The sequence below is a fragment of the Microchirus variegatus genome (genome assembly GCF_963457635.1).
Source record: "Microchirus variegatus genome assembly, chromosome: 13".
Lineage (NCBI taxonomy): Eukaryota > Metazoa > Chordata > Actinopteri > Pleuronectiformes > Soleidae > Microchirus > Microchirus variegatus.
The window spans coordinates 23,825,103-23,846,027 of NC_139814.1; the positions used below are offsets into that span (position 1 = coordinate 23,825,103).

Below are 20,925 nucleotides of genomic sequence, written 5' to 3' on the forward strand. Positions count from 1 at the left end.
CATTCCTGTTTACATCGTTGTGAGTCCGTGCAGCCTCTCACACTCAGACACTCAGCAGGTGACGTCATCGCGGGCCTTGAGAGTTAAGGGTTTGGACGTTGGAATCTGGCTTATTTCTTATTTTGCTTACATTTGCTCTATCTACGTTTGGAACATTCGTTGAAATACTCAAAACAATTCAGACCCGCCGCTTATTTACTGTCCTTTAATGGTCGGAGCGGCGTACGCTCGAGCGAGCACATCTCGTCCGTGCGGCCGTTTGACCTTTGTCGCGAAGAGCTTTTTCTGGCTCGACTTGTTGTTTTTCCCCCCCTTTGATTTTTCAAAGAAACTCTGAGACGGAGCTTAATGACCGTGGATGGGAATGGAACAACAGCTGCTCGCTGGGAACACGTTTAATGACTTTTCACGGGTCATTGAATGCGAGTGAGAAAAGGGGGGGAAAAAAATAATGCCTCCGTCATGGTTTTTTCCCCTCAGACTCTGGACCTAAAACTCTCCACATTCATGTACAACGAGCTGAAACCAAATAAAACATTAATACAGAACATAAACAGAGACAGGACGTACTGTGTCGGCCCTACGGAAACAATATCACAAGGACAAGAATTGTGATTTTATTGGGAATTTCTTTGTGTCGACAGTTTGTGCTCTGTACCGGAAACATCCACGACAAGATCTCCCCCACAAGCATTTCCTGATTTGACCAATTTAACATTTCTCCTCCTCCTCCTCAGTGTCCAGTGAGTATCAACAGTTAATCTAACGTCGTACGCGGCCTCTAGTCGGCCTCTCGTAGCAACGAGGTGTAAACGGCGGACTGCAGGAAGCGGGGGAAACAGTCCATGTCCAGAAGGGAGTAGATGCGTTTCTGTGCGTGAGTCAGAGACGTGTGAGAGGGAGCCTGCAGCAGCTGGATGGTCAGCTCTCTGGTCTTACTGTCCAGGTTTACCTACAACAACACAACACCGCCATCATGTAACCCAAATACATACACTACCGGTCAAAAGTTTGGGGTCACTTGACCTTATTTTTTAAGGAAAAGCACTTTTATTTTTTTCAATGAATAGAAAGAGAGAAAGAAAAATTTTGAGGAAAAAACCCCAAAAAACTTTGAGATATTAAAATTTAGAAAAAAATTAAGATTTTGAGTAAAAGAATACAACATTTAATGAAAAAAAATTTTTTTTGTCTAAAAATAATAAAATGTTGAGTAAAAAAAATACAATTTTGAGTAATTTTTTTTTTAAATTTCCAGAAATGTTTTTTTAATTTTGAGGAAAAAAAATACAATGTTGAGAAAAAAAAATTAAAATTTTGAGAAAAAAAAATTAAAATTTTGAGAAAAAAAATTAATATTTGGGAAATAAATTAAAAGTTTTGAGAAACAAATTAAAATGTTGAAAAAAAAACTAAATGACTTTTAGCTGTTAATCGCATGTGATTTCTACCTAGTGCTTTACTCTTTAACCCTTTGTGCCGTTGCCGTGGGAATAACACACAACTCCTTATATGGACATCCTGGGGGTGTGTGTTTATAGGTCGCATATTCAGGCTTTAAAAATGTGGGGTTTTTTTTCCCCCGTCTTCTTATGCGTTGTTGAGTCAAAGTCATGATTCATTTAATATCGCATATTTAGTCAAGTGAAAATTTGAACTGCGACTTATTTCCAAATTTCACAAATTCAATCCAATTTTTAAACATTTTGGAGTACTTTTTTGCTCAGGTAGTGTTTGTATAGCTGGACGATGTGGGTTAAAAGCTTATTTCAGAGTAACCACAAAACCAAGCTGACCTACTTCAGATGAGCCGAAAGCCCAAAGAAGTTGCTGACGATTACACTGCAAATCAGGTCTTCTTAAAACTATAAAAAGGACATTTATTTATCCCGCAAAGAAGAATTAAAAACATAATTTGAGAGTGAATGTAAAGGACGTGTGTGTGTGTGTGCCGTACCTCTCTGGGAGAGCCTGGCTGGATGTAGGTGACGCAGATGTCCTTGGCTCTCCTCTGCAGACTGAAGTTGTTGGACGAGTGTCTGTAGCGTTCACACGCCAGATAGAACTGAAGGTTCTCCTCGCTGAACTCGGAGCGAAGAAACTCCCCAAACACAGAGACGCCGGCTGTGAGGAGGGAAGACAATGGTGTGAGGATGACGACACGGTTAGTGTTTATTGTTTATTATTATTATTATTACAGCCTCTTAGAATATCTTTGCATGTCTCTTCAGCTTCATCGTCTGAGTTCATGAGCAGGACAGGATATCCTGTAGCTTCCTGGTTCCGTGCTCGTCAAAAGCTGCCGTCAGTGGTGTCTTCTCAGACGTCACGTGTGACGTCAGACAGTGATGAGCAACGTTTCCATTCAATCACTGCCCAGGGCAAACACAGGTAAGTCCTAAATGTATGTATCAGTGAGGACCAGCACCTCTTTGTGTAACCCGGACTGCAGTTCCTCCTAGATCTACTGTCAGAACCAGTTTAAACTCATACACTACATGGACAAACACATTCAGATGCCTGAGGTACTGTAAAGACATGTTCAAGTACACATATGCAGTACTTTGATATGGAGTTTGAACCCCTTTTTTGCAGCTATAACAGCTTCCACGCTTCTTCTTTGAAGACTTTCCTCTAGAATCTTTCAAGTCGAGAAGACCTGGCTCATAATCTCTGTTGGAGTCGTGGTTCTTCCACACCAAACCATGTCTTTATTATAGTCTTATATGGACTATAATATTTATAGGTCTTCTTCAAACTGTTGCTACAAAGTTAGAAGCAGAGTATTTTCCAAAATGTCTTGGTATGAAGATGCGTTAAGATTTTCCTTCATACTGGAGATAAGAGGCCCAAAGCCTGCCTGAAAACACCTTGATTATATTAATGCTTAATTGTTTTAAATATATGTATTATATCAGCCAGTTTAATCACAAATAAACCGACAGATCAACACATTGATTCCTGAACCAACTAAAAACAGCCTTTAAACTGTTAATACTATAGTTTCTCAGGGTATCCGCGGGGTCTTAAAAAGTCTCAAATCCAATAATTTGAATTTAAGGCCTTAAAATGTCTTAAATTCTCCTAAAATCTCATAAAAGGTCTTAAAAATCTATTAGTCTCATTTTGAAATGTTTCCATTTTTGAGGTCGCACTAACATAACTACAACACGGAACTAAAGTAGGCCGCTAGCTAGTATGCTGTGCGCACGCCGCGGTGTGTTACAGCTTAGCATAGCAGCGAGAAAACTTAACGAATGCCCACAGCTAAGCCGAATTGCTTGCATAAGATGGGTAAGTGCAAGTTCAAATTGTGGCGCCAATTTTTCTTGGGTCTTAAATTGTATTCATTATGGTCTTAAAAAAGTCTTAAAAAGTCTTAAATTTGACTTGTTGAAACCTGCAGAGACCCTGTTTCTATACTAATTCCAGCACCTTGCTCACATAGGGTTAAACTAAGACACTCACCTGATAATTAACCCGTCTATATTTAGTAACATTCAGTCGACACGTGAGCACATACTTGGTCTTTACTTCCTCAAAGAAAATGCCTGCAGCACCCAGTGAATCAAGTGGTTTCTCCTCCTCTCTCTAAAACACATGCATACTCACTGGGACTGTCCAGCAGGCTGTTCAGACACTGAGCCCACGACTCCAGCTCCTCGCGGCTGATCCTCCTCTTCCTGCCGTTGCCGACCTGACTCCACTGACGCATGAAGAGCAGCCGAGACCTCCTCTCTTTCACACTGTGGACCAAAGGGAGATGGAGAGGAGGAGGAGGCACATGATTAAACCCAGAGGTTCAGATGTCAAGTAATATACCAGTATATATTAATCTCACCTGTCTTTCTGCTCAGCGTGGAACAGGTTGTTGCTGGAGGAGTGAGGACTCTGCAACAGACCACAGAAACATCACTGCAGGTTCTTGTTTTTAATGAACAACCTAGTACTACGGAAGAGGATCAGGGCCACAGGAAAAAATATTTGAATTCTGACTTTAAACTCAGAATTCTGACTATAAAACTCAGAATTCTGACGTTATCTTCAGTATTCTGACTTTAAAACTCGGAATTCTGACTTTATTCTGACTTCAACACTCTGAATTCTGACTATAAAACTCAGAATTCTGACGTTATCTTCAGTATTCTGACTTTAAAACTCAGAATTCTGACTTTATTCTGACTTCAACACTCGGAATTCTGATTTTAAAACTTGGAATTCTGACTTTATTCTCAGAATCCTGACTTCATTCTCAGAATTCTGACTTTATTCTCAGAATTCTGACTTTAAAACTTGGAATTCTGACTTTATTCTGACTTCAACACTCGGAATTCTGATTTTAAAACTTGGAATTCTGACTTTATTCTCAGAATCCTGACTTTATTCTCAGAATTCTGACTTTAAACTCAAAATTCGGACTTTAAAATTTGGAATTCGGACTTTGTTCTGACTTTAAAACTCAGAACTCTGACTTTATTCTCAGAATTCTGAAATTAAATTCTGACTTTAAATTCAGAATTCTGACTTTAAAACTCAAAATTCTGACTAAAACTCAAAAATCTAACTTTATTCTCAGAATTCTCAATTTATTCTCAGATTTTAAACTCAGAATTATGAATTTAAAACCCAGAATTCTCACTTTAAACTCAGAATTTTGACTTTATTCTCAGAATTCTCCCTTTATTCTCAGATTTTAAACTCAGAATTCTGAATTTAAAACTCAGAATTCTGAATTTAAAACCCAGAATTTTTACTTTAAACTGTATTAAACTCAGAACTCAAATATAATTTTCCTGTGTGGCCCTGATCCTCTTCCGTATCATTCATACCTGATTTTCAAGTCCTCATAAATCAACTCTTGCCTGAACAAAAGCTGCAGCTTCATAATAGACGTGTTTACCTCAATTATAGTCGCCGTTCAAATGGTTTTCAAAGCTCCTTTCACTCGTCTGATTGCCGTACTTAACTCTTCACTTAATGAAAGGCTCTCTAACCTGTAGTTTATACACACTATAACTCTCTTTATAGTCACATTTCTCAGCACCAGAGCAGACAGTTTACAGAGTGGTCTTTAACTCAGTGTCTTTAATGTCCACGGAATATACTTTGATGTAGATTTTGTTGGTTTTCAGGACCTGGATTCAGGATTTTCTCTTCTTTAAAAAAATTGTAACCTTGTGAGATTGTGACACTCTGAGCGTTCTCTCGTTGTTCTGTTGTTCTCCTTGGCCTTGAACTAAAAATAACTTCTTTGTTATTTGCTGTGTGTGATACAGTTGTAGTCAGTGTGTAACATCACACACTTCTCTGATTCACTTTCCTCTCATTTAGAAGTCGGACGTCAGAGAAAATTCAAAGTGGCTGAAACTGGGATTTCAAGGTCTTTGGCAATATCTGTGTTGCATTTTGGTGTCGTTACACAAGTCTTTGCTTTTTGGTTCCTTCTCCTTTTCTTGTCCAGTAACCTTGGACATTTAGAAATAAAATAATCTGCTTGTACCAAATGTGTTCATCCGCATTCCATTATGATGGTAGTCTGGATTATGTGCTGGATTTTCAAGATTGGCAAATAATAAAAAAGGATAACACAGGATATTATAAAAAAAAAACATATTGAAGATTACTTATCAGTATTTTTTCAATAAACCAAAGTGAGGAAACACCAAATTCACTTATTTTGACATTAAATATTCAGCTATTTGATTCTACACCGAGCACTCGTAGGATATTGTGATTTTGGTGGCTTATTTTTGTTTAAAGGTAAGTGTTTCAGTCGCTTTAATCAATATTTAAAGGAGGTTATGTTCTTGTTGATGTTTGACTGTAAGCAGAATTATTCAAAAAAAAACTACTGATCCAATTATGATGATGTTTTGTTTAGGAACAGAATATGGAAGGAGCAACTTTCAAACCCAGTGAGATGATTTGTGAGCGGCTGCTCAGATGTACAGCAGTACATTCAGGTCAGTGTCCTATCTTATTTATTATAATTACTATTACTATTATTATTATTTCCACATGCAGCTACACCTGTTTGACGGTACATCAAGGTCATTATAGTAAATGATAACTAATTGTGTGTTTAGGATTCATATGAAGTGTAGCTTGTATATGAGCATAAAATACTTATGATCTCATTTTTAAATTTTGCACCCGGCAAAACAAACAAACAAACCTCAAACTAACGCTAAAACTAAGCATTTACAAAAAATAAAAACTAGCAAACCCACACTAAAAACAAATAAAAACTCACTCATTTTAAAAACAAAAAGTCAAAAAGGAAATAAAAACCCCAAACTATTATAACCTTGCAGTACTTTCCGTGCTCGTATTGCGTATTCTGCTCTAAATACGACTAAAACTGACCAAAAGACTTTAAAAAGATGTTAAAAATATCGTCAATTGGGAGTAAAATATTGCATTTTGAAATAAATGAGCAGAACCAGGACCTGTTGATCTTGTCAGAGATGTGTCTTAGTGTCTTAATTCCATGCAAATAAACTTAAGATCCTGATTCTATAACTTTACAGAAGGTCTAACGTATTATAATAATAATAATAATAATAATAATAATAATAATGTGTCCCACCTGCCCAAACAGCATTCTGAGGTGCAGTTTAGCCATGGACAGTTTGGCTTTATGCTGATGCTCTTGCTCTTGCTCTTGCTGGTGAGGATAGCAGAAGGGTAGAGACGAGGGAGACGCGCCCCCTCCGTCCACGCTGTCGCCGCCAACGCCGCCTACGCCGCCGCCCTGGGTGGGAGGAGCCAGCTGACTGTCACTGTAGGCCCTGCAGCTCTCGCTGAGGTCGCACACCCCCAGCAGGTTCTTGTCCTGCTTCCCCATCTCCGTCACGTTCTCCGCGCTGACGCTGTGCTCCTTGGTCAGCTCTCTCTTCCCAGCGCTGGGCTCCTGCGGCACGGCGGCGGGAGTCAGACCCGCTGACCCCGTGTCCTTCTCCGCGTGCGTGAGCATGTAGGCGCCGGAGTGGCGGTTCTTGTCGTTGTCCGAGTTCTTCAGGGCCCCCTTCCTCCACGGGAAGAAGTCCAGGTCCAGGAGGTTTCCCTCGGAGCTGAATCGACGCATGGCGACGCAGGACGGGGGGAAACAGTGCTGCGAAGAAGGGGAAATGCACGAGTGAGGGTTGAATGAGCGTACCATTTTTTAATTCAGTTAATCTCGACTGAGCAGGAAGGAAAAATGACCCTACCTACCAAGTAAAAGTACTGTTCTCAGTCAAAGCCCAAGCCTGACCCAGGGCTTTAACGCTCCACACCGAACCAGAAACACCAGCATTACTGTGTGTTACATTGCAGCCTGAAACTGTTGAAGCTAAATGGAACCCAGCCGCCGTTAATTTGATTATTTAAACCGGTTTGTTTGCGGAGCAAAGGGCTTAAAACTACTGGGAAGGAAGTCTGACAATGAACGAGCATGCACCCCGAAACTGAGGAAGCTAAATGGAACCCAGACCTCGATATTTTGATTATTTAAACCTGTTAGTTTGCGGAGCAAAGGGCTTAAAACTACTGGGAAGAAAGTCTGAAAATGAACGAGCATGCACCCAGAAGCTAAATGGAACCCAGCCATTGTTAATTTGATTATTTAACCCTGTTAGTTTACGGAGCAAAGGAGCTAAAACAACTGGGAAGAAAGTCTGACAATGAACGAGCATGCACCCCCGAAACTGAGGAAGCTAAATGGAACCCAGCCCTCGTTATTTTGATTATTTAAACCTGTTAGTTTGCGGAGCAAGGGAGCTAAAACAACTGGGAAGAAAGTCTGACAATGAACGAGCATGCACCCCCGAAACTGAGGAAGCTAAATGGAACCCAGCCCTCATTAATGTGATTATTCACACCTGTTATTTTCACCTGCTTACGGTGAAAATGGCTGCTAAAATAAAAACATGGGAAAAGAGAGTCTTGACAGTGAGGGAACGTGCACCCTGACACTGAAGAAGCTAAATGGAACTCAGCCATCACCTACGTGAATACACCTGTGATTCAAATCCTGCTATGACCTTTAAAAAACAGCTGCTATGCAAATGAAGGAGCCATTCTTTGTGAATTAATTCAGGCGTTTGGAAACTTTCATGTGAGGGATAAATAGGGAATAAAAGATGATGCAAATACGTCGACACGGCTGCGTATAAATCAGTGTCAGTCTAAGATAGTTTGTTGTATTCAAATTCATTTCTAAACACCAGCAGCGACCACAGACACTGCAGATTTAGACTATTCAAAAGCAAATGCAGATTCTATGAATTTACATTTAAAAAGAAAGAACAAAAAAGGAGCAATGACGCGTGGATCCAGATTACTGTTATACTGATGATCAGCCTCCTCTGAGCTGCCACAGAAAACCACTGAGGTTTTAAATTACATTTAGAAAAGGTTAAGAATGTGAAACGTAAACCTCACTCTCACTCATCTTATAACAGGCACTCACCTCTTTTATTTTGTTAATTATAAAGTGAATCTAGACGTGGAAGTGACAATAAAACTGTGTAAGTGAAGGAAATAGGGGAAACATGTCAAATAAAGAGTCTAATGTTTTAATAATCCTTAGCTTAGAAGACTTAGTTTTGGTTTATTGTATATTTTTTACTCCATCACATTTAAGTTAAGGATGGTTAAAAGACTATTTGACTCTGTATGTATGTGTGTGTGTATATATATATATATATACACACACACACACACAGACTGCAAAATAACAAGAAAATAAACATTGTCATAACTGTCCTCTTCACAGGAAGTGGCCCCTGAATGTTGCCGACCCTTAACCTTAACCTTAACCCGGACCTCAGACTAACTTTAAAACACGTCTTCCCTTTATGGCGACACAATAAAGTCCCTATAACGTACATTACTAACATTTTAAGTCGAAGACGTGTTTTAAAGTTAGGCTAAAGTAGTAATGATGGTCAACATATACAAATAAACCATGATTTTTTCTGATGTTATTATTGACCAGGTAGCTCAGCACTGTCACTATGACACACTGCAAAATAATGAGACAGCAAACATTGTCATAATTGGCCCCTGAATGTCGCAATAGTGTCCCCTCCTTGTATAAATATATATAGGTTTGCTGACAGTTTCATGTGATTTTAATGACACATAACCGGGGTTTGGAGGCAGCCTGTGTTCATGTGTGCACAGAGGCGCAGCTTGTGAACAGGCAAGGCAGGCAACTGCTTGGGCCCCCAGAGCTGATAGGGGGCCCCTGACACTCGGAGCCTGAGGGCTGTTTTTACTGAAATGTGCAGTGAGCAGCCGCATCCACGTCCCCCTTAAACAACAATGGGCGATTTGCAATGACATCTCAGTAGGAAACCCCCCTAAAGGGGCCCCACCTCACTTTACCCTGTGTGAAGTTATCGTTCTGCAAGTTGGAAAATGAAGAGGATTATTTACAGTGTAATGCATATCTTTTTTTACTCTGTTTATATACATTATTTACAGTATTTTATTGTTCTATATATTTATATTGTTTTATTATGTGGGTTCTTTACAGTGTAATATATATTTTTTACTAAGTTTATATAGTTTTTAAAAGCTATTTACAGTACTTTATTGTTCTATATATTTATATTGTTTTATAATGTGGGTTCTTTACAGTGTAATGTATTTTTTTACTAAGTTTATATAGTTTTTCAAAATCTATTTACAGTATTTTATTGGTGTTTATATTTATATTTTTTTATGATGTGGGTTCTTTACAGTGTAATGTATTTTTTTTTACTAAGTTTATATCGTTTTTTAAAAGCTACTTACAGTATTTTATTGATCTTTTCATTTATATTTTCACATACTTTTAATTACAAGGTTTTTTCCATGTTATTTAATTCATTTCGAAAAAAATATATATATATATTTTGAACTTATACATTTGGTTGGAAGGGCCCCCTGGTGATTTTTTTTGCTTAGGGCCCCTGCAGACTCTAGAATCGCCTCTGTGTGTGTGTGTGCAGTGGGAAACACCACAGCTGTGTGTGACTGTGTGTTAACTGTCACACTTGTGTTTCTACTGTGGTTTAAAACGTCAACAATATTCATCGCAACAACACAACAGTGATTAACGCGTCCATTTATCCATAATCACCATTTAACACGTAAGCTACGCTAAATTAGCTTAAGTGGAGTGAAGTGAGTCGTGTATTTGAGAGAAATGCGGATTCTAACCTGTGCGACGCTGAGGAGCTTTTCACCGCTCCTGCTGCTGCTGTTGACTCCAGGCTATGTTCTTCACCTTCAGTGTTCTTCACCTTCAGTGTTCTTCACCTTCAGTGTTCTTTATCTGTTCTTTACCCTCCGTGTTCTTTACCCTCCGTGTTCTTCGCCCTCCGTGTTCTTTACCCTCCGTCACGTCCTCCTCACTCCGTCTCTCTTTTCCCACGACAGCACATGGACGTGTTGTTAGAGAGTGAAATAAACACGGAGAGGGACAGACATGAGGAAATGTTCCACTAACTTTCTTGCCCTCTCTCTCTTCTCTCTCTCTTTTCTCTCTTCTCTCAGACTTCCTCCTCTTCATGACACACACACACACACACACACACACACACACAGAGCTGCCACACCTTCACGCGCTGTCTCAACTTGTCAGGCGAGCACTTGATGTGCTCTTGTACGTCTATGGTATACACAACTAACACACAACTAACACACAACTAACACACACACACGTTTGCGCTCCATTCACATTGAGGACACACACACAGACACAATAATGCATTCCCTAGATGTTAGGGTTAGATTGAGGTTACGACCAGGACTAGGGTTAGGACAGTAGTAATTATTAATTATGGTTAAGGTTCAGGTAAGTCCTCTGAAGACATGGAAACCAGTGTGTGTGTGTTTGTATTTGTCACTTTGTGAGGAACGAAACAAGCTTAAGACCTGGTGTTAGTGTTAAGATTAGGGTTAGGGTAAAGGTTACAGTAAGGAACTTAGTTGTGATGGTTATGGTTTAGATAAGTCCTCTGAAGTGACGGAAACCAATGTTTGTGTTTGTATTTGTCACTATTTAAGGACCAAAAAAAGTTTATGGCCTAGTTTTAGGGTTGGGTTAGAATTGGGTTTAGATTAGGGTTAGAGTAAAGGTTACAGTCAAGGTAAGTCCGCTGAAGTGACGGAAACCAGTGTTTGTGTTTTTATTTGTCACCATGTGAGGACCAAAACAAGCTTAAGACCTAGTTTTAGGGTTGGGGTTAGAATTGGGTTTAGATTAGGGTTAGGGTAAAGGTTACAGTAAGGAACATAGTTGTGATGGTAATGGTTAAGGTAAGTGATGGAAACCAGTGTTTGTGTTTTAATTTGTCACTTTGTGAGGACCAAAATAAGTTTAAGACATGGTTTTAGGTTTAAGCTTAAAACTGGGTTTAAATTAGGGTTAGAGTAAAGGTTACAGTAAGGCACTTAGTTTTGATAGTTATGGTTAAGGTAAGTCCTCTGAAGTGGTGGAAACAAGTGTTTGTGTTTGTATTTGTCACTTTGTGAGGACCAAAACAAGCTTAAAACCTGGTTTTAGGGTTGGGGTTAGAATGGGGTTTAGATTAAGGTTACAGTAAGGAACTTAGTTGTGATGGTTATGGTTAAGGTAAGTGATGGAAACCAGTGTTTGTGTTTGTCACTTTGTGAGGACCAAAACAAGCTTAAGACATGGTTTCAGGGTTGGGGTTAGGGTAAAGGTTACAGGTTACAGTAAGGCACTTAGTTTTGATGGTCATGGTTAAGGTAAGTCCTCTGAAGTGACGGAAACCAGTGTTTGTGTTTGTATTTGTCACTTTGTGAGGACCAAAACAATCCCTTGTTGAAAGGTCTTTTTGGGTGCTTAAGACCTGGTTTTAGGGTTAGAATTGGGTTTAAATTAGGGTTTAAATGTTCTTGTTTTCTAAACAGCTAACACATTTCCTCATCCATGAATCTTATTCTAATTATACAAATTATACTAAACTCATAATAATATACAAGCTTTTTTAAAGCATTTGCATGTCAAATATTTGATTTGGTTGTTGTACAAAGTTCATCCACTGGGTGGCACTAAGCTACAGGGTCACCAGGAAACAGGCTGCCCGTGTTGTTTTGTCTGTGTCCACCGTGGTATGAATAGTTTAAAAGGTTTTAAATGAAAGTTGTTGATAAGTAGGTCACTAACATGTGAACACACCGCGTTTGTTTCCATGACGCTGACGACACTCTGAGAAAGGTTCCACCTGCTTATGTAACAGCCCGTCTGGATTATTGTTACACATATCCGCATTCTCTCCCTCTCTGTGGTTAAAATTAATATTTCACACGTCCAGCATTCTTTTCTTTCTTTGAAGGACGAAGTCACTTTTTCCACTCGTGTTTCATCATTTCACACGTATTTGATTCAGTTGTCGATATCTAATCTACTGAAAACTAGCAAGCGGAAACTATTTAGGATGAACGATAATAACTCAGGAAAGACAAACGCCATGCTCTGCAGTGTAAATATTTATTTACAGAAAAATAAAAGACACATCTGAAACCGACACAACCAAACATGGAGAAAATATGCAGCAGTTGTTTTTTTTTCCTCTTTCCTCAGGAGTCCTCTTTCTCTTGATACCTGAAATACCAAAAAAGTACAAAAATAAACAAGGACAGTCCTACACACTCAATGTGAATGTTTGTTATTTACAATAACAAACTAAACTTCATGGCCTGGATTTGTGGAGATGCTACTTTATGCTCATTTTCCAGCCACTACCATCAAGAATCTATAGCATTACTGCTCTGAAAACAGTCACTGCAGCTCCCGGTGTATACGTAAACATACAAAACGTGGAGGTTACCTGCAGTGGACACACGTGAAGAAGACCGTCTGTCCCTCGTCTGCAGATCTCATCTGCCTGGTGTGGTAAACCATCCCCTCTTTATTGCAACGAGAGCAGCGTCTGTCAATCTAGACCGAGACGATGCCATTATTAATATACATGTCATACAGCTGCTGATGTTGTTGTTGTTGTTGTCTAATGTAAACAGTGGTCTCTGTTCTTACCACAGGTCCCTTCAGTTCAGCGCCGTCCACGTCCTCCAGAGTCACTGCCGACTGCTCCGCGGGGTTGAAGACGACCGTCGAGTGAATCTCCTGACCGGCAAACTCTGAGTGAAACAAGTAAAGAGGTCATCTGTTAAAAAGACAATTTCTCTAATTTAAAGGTGCCATATGTAAGAATGTGGCCAAAAACGGTTACTACATTCAAATTCAAAATACCAAGGTCTTTTGAGTTTCGTTTTCAGACGTAACTGGCAACCCTTGCTTGCTCAGCAGCTGAGACTCTACTGACTGTAATGATTGGTAGACGGCGGTAGGTGGCGCCACATGCCAAAACATGATTTGCAGTCTGCAAAATATTTCTTTTAATGCAAATATTTTGTCTGTACTGTTGTTGTTGGTGAGTTCAGTTTGTTATATGAACATTATTCCTGAGTCTCTGTGACATATTAGGAGCATTTTAAGACCAGTTGATTTATATTTATTACATAATGCACCTAAAGTAAACAATGCAGTGTTTGTTTTGTTCATCTAGATCCCAATTTCCACTGGATGATGAGCCGTTATCGGTATCATTCTGTCAAAATAAAGTGTGTTGGAGCAGGGCAACATCTACAACATGGAGGGCAGTGGGTCACCAGGACCAGGATTGAGAAACACTGATCCAAACGGGTTAGAAATCTCTCTATGGTAGTTCAGCAAAAACACAACAACCACCGTGTGTCACCTGTTACAGGGATGCAGAAGGAGCAGCGGGCACAGAGGACAGTGTCCTTTATTCCCGGCAGAGGAAGGACACTCCCACACTCTGGACAGAAGTTAGGATTACCATCAAAACACGACATCTCGTCTGTGAGAAAAGAGACACAAAACAAAGACGCAAAGTGAGTTAAACGCTGATGATCTACAGCCACGTTACCTTCACATGTTTAGTTTTCAACTAAAACATAAAAAGTAAAAATATTGACATGAAAGTGCTTGTTTTTTAACTAAAACTGACGGATTATCTCGTACCAATAACATGCTAACACACAGCATTAGCACGTGGATTAAAACCACCGCTGTTAGCAGCGCATATTCTCAGTTTAGCGACATTGGCAGAGATTATTCGCGCGATTAGAGTTAACGTATTTACCTGTTTAAATAATAACAGTGTCTTAAATAAGAAATAATAGACACTTTCCGTCAAGAGTCGCCTCTACAGTTGTGTTATTATCCGCATGGTTGTTGTACACACTGCTCACTGTCCTGTCTTCTTCTAAAGCAGTAGTTGAGGTTGCGTCCAGTGTTTGGTGCATTACCGCCACCTAGTGGTGCTCCTGAGTGGATCAGACACAGTAACTACACTTTCACTGTATTACACACAATATTATACTCAATCACTTATTTTGAATGTCGCATTTAAATAGTTTTTGTTCACTGTCAGCTATCCACTAGCTTTTTTAAACTAATAATATTGAGGACAGACAGGTATGTGTGTGCATATATGTGTGTGTGTATATATATATATATATATATATATATATATAGTTATGTATATATATATATATATATATATAAAAGTGTGTGTGAATATGTATATATATATTTTTTATTGAACTTTTCTTACATATATCAGCCATTTCCGTAAAACCCTTAACCATATGACACAAATCACATGGTCTCTTATGAATAAGACCCGCCTCTCGAATCTGATTGGCCGATGCTCCTCCACGCCCCACTGTGATTGGTTAAGAGAGGACGGCAGTAATTTAATAGATTTAATCGGTGTGTTTTGCTGCGTGTGTGCTCCTCCTGAGTCATGTGTTGTTGTTGTTAAAGTTCAGTCTGAACACTCGCTTATTATTGTCCTCCTGTATATTTCCTGAACTCGAAGAAGCAACAATGCGGTGCTGGCTCATTGCAGTTGTTGTTGTTTTCTTGGCTGTCGTAGGTAAGAGGCACTTACGTGTTTCTAGCTAGCTTCATGCTACAATAACAAGCTAGGCGCTATGCAGAAATGCCGAGTAAACCAAACCTATGTTAGAAATGTGAACATTTAGAATAGGCTTGCTCTTAAGGGTAACTATTTAATCTCTTTTTAAAATACTAATGGCACTGAACACTACTGTAGAGTGTACTCTTTAATTCGTCTTGTACACCATGTACCAAACTACACTTATTTGTTTTAAAAACAGAATTAAAACACTATCAGAAGGCCTTCTAGCCTCTGTTAAATGAATAAGTAGACCGTTATACAACAGCTAAGTTACCAAGTAACATGCAAAAGACGTCATTATTATTGTGCAGTGGGGCTGCAAAATCTGTTTGGTTTGACTAAATAAACAACTATTGATGGTCCAGTGTGTTAAGTGTACAGAGACCCAATTTCATTAAATTCATTAATTTCATTAACTCCAGGATGAGCCTTTTTTATATTCATATCAGCAGCTGCGTCAGCTCAGGTGGCCATTTTGGACCTCCCATGTTTGTACAATAGCCCATAATGAACAAATAAAAAACGTGCAACTTCACCAATACACATTTCAGCTTCTCAGATGTGGCTATATGTGGGTTTATTGGCTCTAAAATGAGCAGTAAATGGAATCATTTTCAAAAATGAGGATGCCATAAAGAAAGGTAACAGAGATGGAATTGTTTGTTGTGTTTATGTAACATACACATTTTTATCTCTTCTCTTTTAGCTGCAGAGGGAAAAGCTGTCCCTTCCCCTCCAGATTTTGGAAACAGCTATCATGTTAAAGGTAAACAACGTTACACCAGAGGATTACGCGTTGACGTCTCTCTCTTTCTCAGAATTTAACCTCATAACCAAATGTTCCCGTTGCAGGAGTAATTTCTCTGCCCTATGCTGAGATCAAGGAGCCGTTTGAGGCCTGGTTTGATTTGACAGCAAAGTCCAGCAGAATAGACTACTACCATGGTAAGTGAGACTGTACACACTTTAAATCCTGCCTGTTTATCTGAAACCTGACTCCGTATTCTTCCTGCGTGGTTGGATTAGTGATGTGAAACTGAGATCCTCTTGTGTCGGACAAGAGTGGCTCATAATCACTCGCTGGCTTCATAAGCGTGAAGTGAAAATGACTGACCACGCACTTTCTTGGAACTTGTGACTCATAATAAACATTCATGTGACTCTGAACCCGAGTTTTGCAGCATTGTCTTTTTTTTATATAGATTAGAAACTTTTGTAAATGTCTTTTCCAACGTCCGTCAATCAGAGTTTACATGAAGGCAAACTATTTGCTGTCTTTAACACTCTAAACTGTGCATTGTGACGCCTCAAAAGCATAATAAATCGGCGCATACTGCATTAAATTATCCCTGTGGCAAAGAGATTAATTAAAAAAGGAAAGTAAACTACTCTAATATCAGTAAAACTGCTTGATTTTACTTATTTTGACAACCTGTTCTCTTGACCAGTCCTTTTCTCACCTGTATATGACTTGTGATGATGAAAAAAGACGTTTTAAGGAGGCAAAAGTGTCATTTAACATCTTTATTTCCGTCGTCCCCCAGGCCAGGTGTCGACATATCAGTTGGGGTCGGAGACGCAGTGGGGCGTCGCCTACAAGATCTCACCCGAGACCACGGAGGTGGAACTGAACGCGATGAAGTGCTTTCAGAGCAATGGAACACAGAACGAGACGGTCACACCTCAGGCTTCGCTGCCTGATATCCAGGGCTTCCAGGTGTGTGTGTACACATAAACACACCCAGTGTACTGTATAGTTAACCTCTTTCAAATGGCGTTTGTGTGTCATACACCAGTCACCTCCACACTGAAGTAAAAATTTGAAATTCTTTATATCACTATCAATAAAGATGTGTTTTCTCCGTGTAGTTCCTGAGGATGGAGTACTACGCAGGTTCCCTGTGTGAAGTGTGGCAGAACGTGACCACGGTGGGCAAAAAGAAGAACACGTACACTCTGTGGGTGACCCACACGGAGGGTAAAAATTCGCCCGCCACACCCCTCCATTATGAGATGATGGGATACAACACGCTGCTGGGCTCCCACTATGACAAATACTTGGTGGACTACAAGGAGTTCAGCACTCTCGTGGACCCCAAAGTCTTCTCCCTGCCTGATGGTTGGTGGCTTTCCTGCTGTAGTTGAAACACGGGATATAAAGAGCTTTAATAAAGCATAAATCATTTTTCTAAATTATTATTATTATTATTATTCCTCACAGAGATGACGTGCGGGGGGTTTCCTGGTCCTGGCGTGGAGCACCACATGTTGGCCAACCCGATGAAAGATCTCATCCACACCACGGCGTCGGGCCAATCTCAGCGCATGTTCAGCCATTTCAAGGACAAGTTTCAGCGAGAGTACAGCGACGAACGGGAGCACGAGAAGAGGGAGCACGCGTTTGTTCATAACCTCAGGTGACACAGACGACCCTGTAATGTTATAATGGTATATTCCAATGCACGGGCGAGAATTTGACATGAAAATATGAGCCAAAGGATTTAAAGGATTTTTTACATGATCTAATGAGCGTTTCCTCGTAGGTACGTCCACTCCAAGAATAGAGCAGGGCTGCCTTTCGCTCTGGCTCTGAACTCTCTCTCGGATCGCACCATGTCGGAGCTGGCCACCATGAGAGGGAGGAAAAGAACAAAGACTCCAAACAGAGGTCTCCCTTTCCCAACCAAGGTTTATGAAGGGGTGGAAGTGCCCGATTCAGTGGACTGGAGGCTTTACGGTACACACATCTGAAATGTTTTCTAAAGATTCATCTGTCTGACGGCACATAATCCCTCCATAGTTACGTCACCTCTTTCCCCTTCAGGTGCTGTGACCCCAGTGAAGGATCAAGCCATTTGTGGCTCCTGCTGGAGCTTTGCCACCACTGGAACAGTAGAGGGCGCTCTCTTCCTGAAGGTGAAGTAGCTTTCACCACACAGACACTGGGCCCACGTCCAATGTTGTGGCTGCTTCCTAATCCTCTTCGATGCACAGATGTTCTGAATTTTTTTTGTATTTTAGTTACAGGCATTTTTTTATCATTATTATTATTTTTAGCAGCTAGGATAGTGTGTTGATTACGGTTGGGCCTGAGGCTGCAAATAACAATTATTTTTAATTTCCTGATCGGTTTTTATTTTTTCTTGTTTATCATTTGGGGGGCAATAAAATGTCAAATAATGTTTTTAAATGTTAAAATCTGTGTTTTCCAAACCTCAAAATAACACTGTCCTTAATCGTCTTGTTTATCCAAGATTCAAAGATCTTCACTTTAATGAAATTTAAATTACGGATGGTTTGTTTCCTAAGAAAAACACTGAAACTGACTTAACAAAATAGTTAAAGAAAAAAAGTAAAACATTTTTTTCAATTAATAGTAGAATCTTTTAACTTTAACCAGTTCAGTTAAAGTTGTGAGCTTGTGGAGGCGTCCTGAAATAACACAGCTGCTGAGATTCCTGCAGTGCAGTAACGGGTTTATAATCCCAATCTTTGTTTGCTCTGGATCTTTCAGTCGGGCTCCTTGCAGGTTCTGTCTCAGCAGATGCTCGTCGACTGTTCCTGGGGCTTCGGCAACAACGGCTGCGACGGCGGCGAGGAGTGGAGGGCGTACGAGTGGATCATGAAACACGGCGGCATCGCCACGACGGAGACGTACGGCGCCTATATGGGAATGGTGAGTCGAGAACCGAGATGCTGCAGCAGTTTCTGTCAAACTTGTAGTTTCATTTCTTGTACCCACCCCTTGTCTGTGGCGGGGGTCTGTCCATCCAGGCCGTGCTTACACACCCTTTTATCTACTGCAGGTATTTGGGGTTGACACCCGCTGATTTGTCCTGCAGGTTGTTGTATCTGGGGGCAAATTGAGTCTAGACGTCCTCATTTGAATACACAAATGGACCTGGTATCTTGTGTCAGGAAAGGAATGTTGGGCCGCTGTAGCTCTGAGACAAAAGAGTGGAATTTGCCATTGCAATACACACAAACACTCCCTTAGTCAGCTCTGATTATTATTGCTTGGCAGAGACAGTTTTCAGCATACAAATATTCGTTTCTGTTACTGAAAACCAAACCAAGACAGAAAAACAACAAAAGAAATCAGCAAAAGTGACTTTAACTTGAGATAAATTCCTAAAAATGTGTCTGTCTGCACCTTAATAGCTTCTTGGCAGATAATGTGTGGATGTAATGTCTGTGTTTAAATAATTGAGTTTATTTGGTCTATGGTAATCGGGCAGAAAAGTGGTTTCTTTTTGACGTATTAGTTTTGTTCTGCCTTTAGGGAACAACGACGGTAATGCATTTAAGACGAAATGACATGTTCTATTATTTCTGAGGGAAAACGAGACACTGAAGTCCTTTAAGACATTTTCTCACGATTGCAATGAGCCTCCGATTAACCTTTTATGCTCCTGTTGTAGACGTCGCATTAACCACATGATTTCCATTCCTTGCTGAGCCTGAGACCTTGAATGTTTTGGCTCTTTCTGTGAAAATGAAGACGTGTTTTTGTCCGTAACTGTAGCCAAGTTTCCCTGCTTGAAATCTCCACAGGTTTTAAACATCTTCCTCTGTCTGAACAGAATGGATTTTGCCACTTGAACTCGTCTCAGCTCACCGCGCACATCCGCAGCTACACCAACGTCACGTCGGGAGACGCAGAGGCCCTCAAGGTGGCGCTCTACAAGAACGGCCCCGTGGCGGTCAGCATCGACGCGTCGCACCGGTCGTTTGTTTTCTACAGCCACGGCGTTTACTACGAACCCGCCTGTGGTATGTTCACCTCTTACTTTACTTCTTCTCTTTTTTTATCACAGAAACCACTTTTATTCTCTCTCTGAAACTCCGCCTCCTCGTTTTCCAGGTAACACCACCGACGATTTGGACCACGCCGTGCTCGCGGTGGGCTACGGGAGCCTGGACGGGGAGCCGTACTGGTTGGTGAAGAATTCGTGGTCCACGTACTGGGGCAACGACGGCTACATCCTCATGTCTATGAAGGACAACAACTGCGGCGTGGCCACCGACGCCACATACGTGACTCTGGTGTAGACGGTGCGGATGGAAGTCATTCACAGCAGGTGTTTGGGGGATCACCACTCTGTCCTGAGCTCATCTCTTCACTCATGTTTTAGGGCATTTTGAGTTTTAATACATGATTAAAATTCTTATTGATTACATTTCTTGGATACGGACTGATCTGGACTTTGATACAGATTCCTGACTGATACGATTTTCAACACCAGTTTCATTCTCCTCTGTCATTTTTACCCCCGACTCCTTGTATTATCGTTTAAAAACTAGCACACACACTCAGTTTGAGTTGTTTGATCAGATCAAACTTTATATTTGTCTACCACCAAATCACAACGTACGAGGCACTTTACACTGTGAGGCGGAGAGTCAACAATATGATCCAAGTCAAACTCTCAATGACACTGATGAGATTAACTCCTTAGGTTCTGAAACTTGACCTCTTTAGTGCCCAGTCTGAAGTGCAAAAGTAAAGTATCTAAGTTTGACACCTAGCCCTACTCGTTTTATGTGACCGGTGATCCATTTAACCAATGTTGACTCTTTAAACTGCTCAGTGATTGGTGAAAGCCTTCTGTCCGACTGCACTTTGTACTTGTGAGGCTGTAACCGGAGTGAGAATTGTTGTTTTCCGCTCTTAAGATCCCTTCATTTACATTGTGCTAAAAGCCTATTGTGACAGTCTTGATCAGTGTTGTCAAAGAAAACCTGCCTCCTGTTCGTCGAGTCATTGCATCAGATGAAGCTGCTTGATAAAGAGCCGTCTTTGCCGTATCGCTTTTGGTTTGACAGCTTCTTTTGCACAGGTGCAGTGCCTTTTTGTTTGAGTTGTACAAAGATGTGTTGTTGCAAATGCACAGGGCAAAAATAAATGTTATAA

General features: G+C 40.4%; 2 protein-coding genes across 2 annotated transcripts; one reads left to right on the top strand and one right to left on the bottom strand.

The window, feature by feature from the left end:
* Positions 1–12,471: 12,471 nt before the first annotated feature.
* Positions 12,472–14,301, bottom strand: polr1h (RNA polymerase I subunit H). Its single transcript, XM_083900235.1, has 5 exons — positions 14,169–14,301; positions 13,761–13,883; positions 13,037–13,140; positions 12,831–12,940; positions 12,472–12,604 (listed from the first exon to the last, which is right to left on the bottom strand). Exons 2-5 carry the CDS (start codon positions 13,876–13,878, stop codon positions 12,580–12,582), a joined length of 357 nt encoding a protein of 118 aa, XP_083756361.1. The 5' UTR covers positions 13,879–13,883; positions 14,169–14,301; the 3' UTR covers positions 12,472–12,579.
* A 509-nt stretch (positions 14,302–14,810) lies between these two features.
* LOC310935377 (digestive cysteine proteinase 1) lies at positions 14,811–20,902 on the top strand. The gene is made up of 11 exons (XM_083899264.1): positions 14,811–14,966; positions 15,718–15,777; positions 15,864–15,956; positions 16,556–16,728; positions 16,881–17,130; positions 17,233–17,428; positions 17,555–17,748; positions 17,836–17,927; positions 18,526–18,687; positions 19,595–19,784; positions 19,876–20,902. Exons 1-11 carry the CDS (start codon positions 14,918–14,920, stop codon positions 20,061–20,063), a joined length of 1,647 nt encoding a protein of 548 aa, XP_083755390.1. The 5' UTR covers positions 14,811–14,917; the 3' UTR covers positions 20,064–20,902.
* Positions 20,903–20,925: the final 23 nt, after the last annotated feature.

Excerpts from the sequence above, each read along its gene's own strand:
- LOC310935377 (XM_083899264.1), top strand. The coding sequence starts at position 14,918 with ATGCGGTGCTGGCTCATTGCAGTTGTTGTTGTTTTCTTGGCTGTCGTA. Across the intron at positions 15,778-15,863 it reads AAACAGCTATCATGTTAAAG|GAGTAATTTCTCTGCCCTAT; the intron begins GTAAACAACGTT and ends TTCCCGTTGCAG. Across the intron at positions 17,131-17,232 it reads AGTCTTCTCCCTGCCTGATG|AGATGACGTGCGGGGGGTTT; the intron begins GTTGGTGGCTTT and ends TATTCCTCACAG.
- polr1h (XM_083900235.1), bottom strand. The coding sequence starts at position 13,878 with ATGTCGTGTTTTGATGGTAATCCTAACTTCTGTCCAGAGTGTGGGAGT. Across the intron at positions 13,141-13,760 it reads CTTCTGCATCCCTGTAACAG|AGTTTGCCGGTCAGGAGATT; the intron begins GTGACACACGGT and ends TGTTTCACTCAG. Across the intron at positions 12,941-13,036 it reads CTGAACTGAAGGGACCTGTG|ATTGACAGACGCTGCTCTCG; the intron begins GTAAGAACAGAG and ends GTCTCGGTCTAG.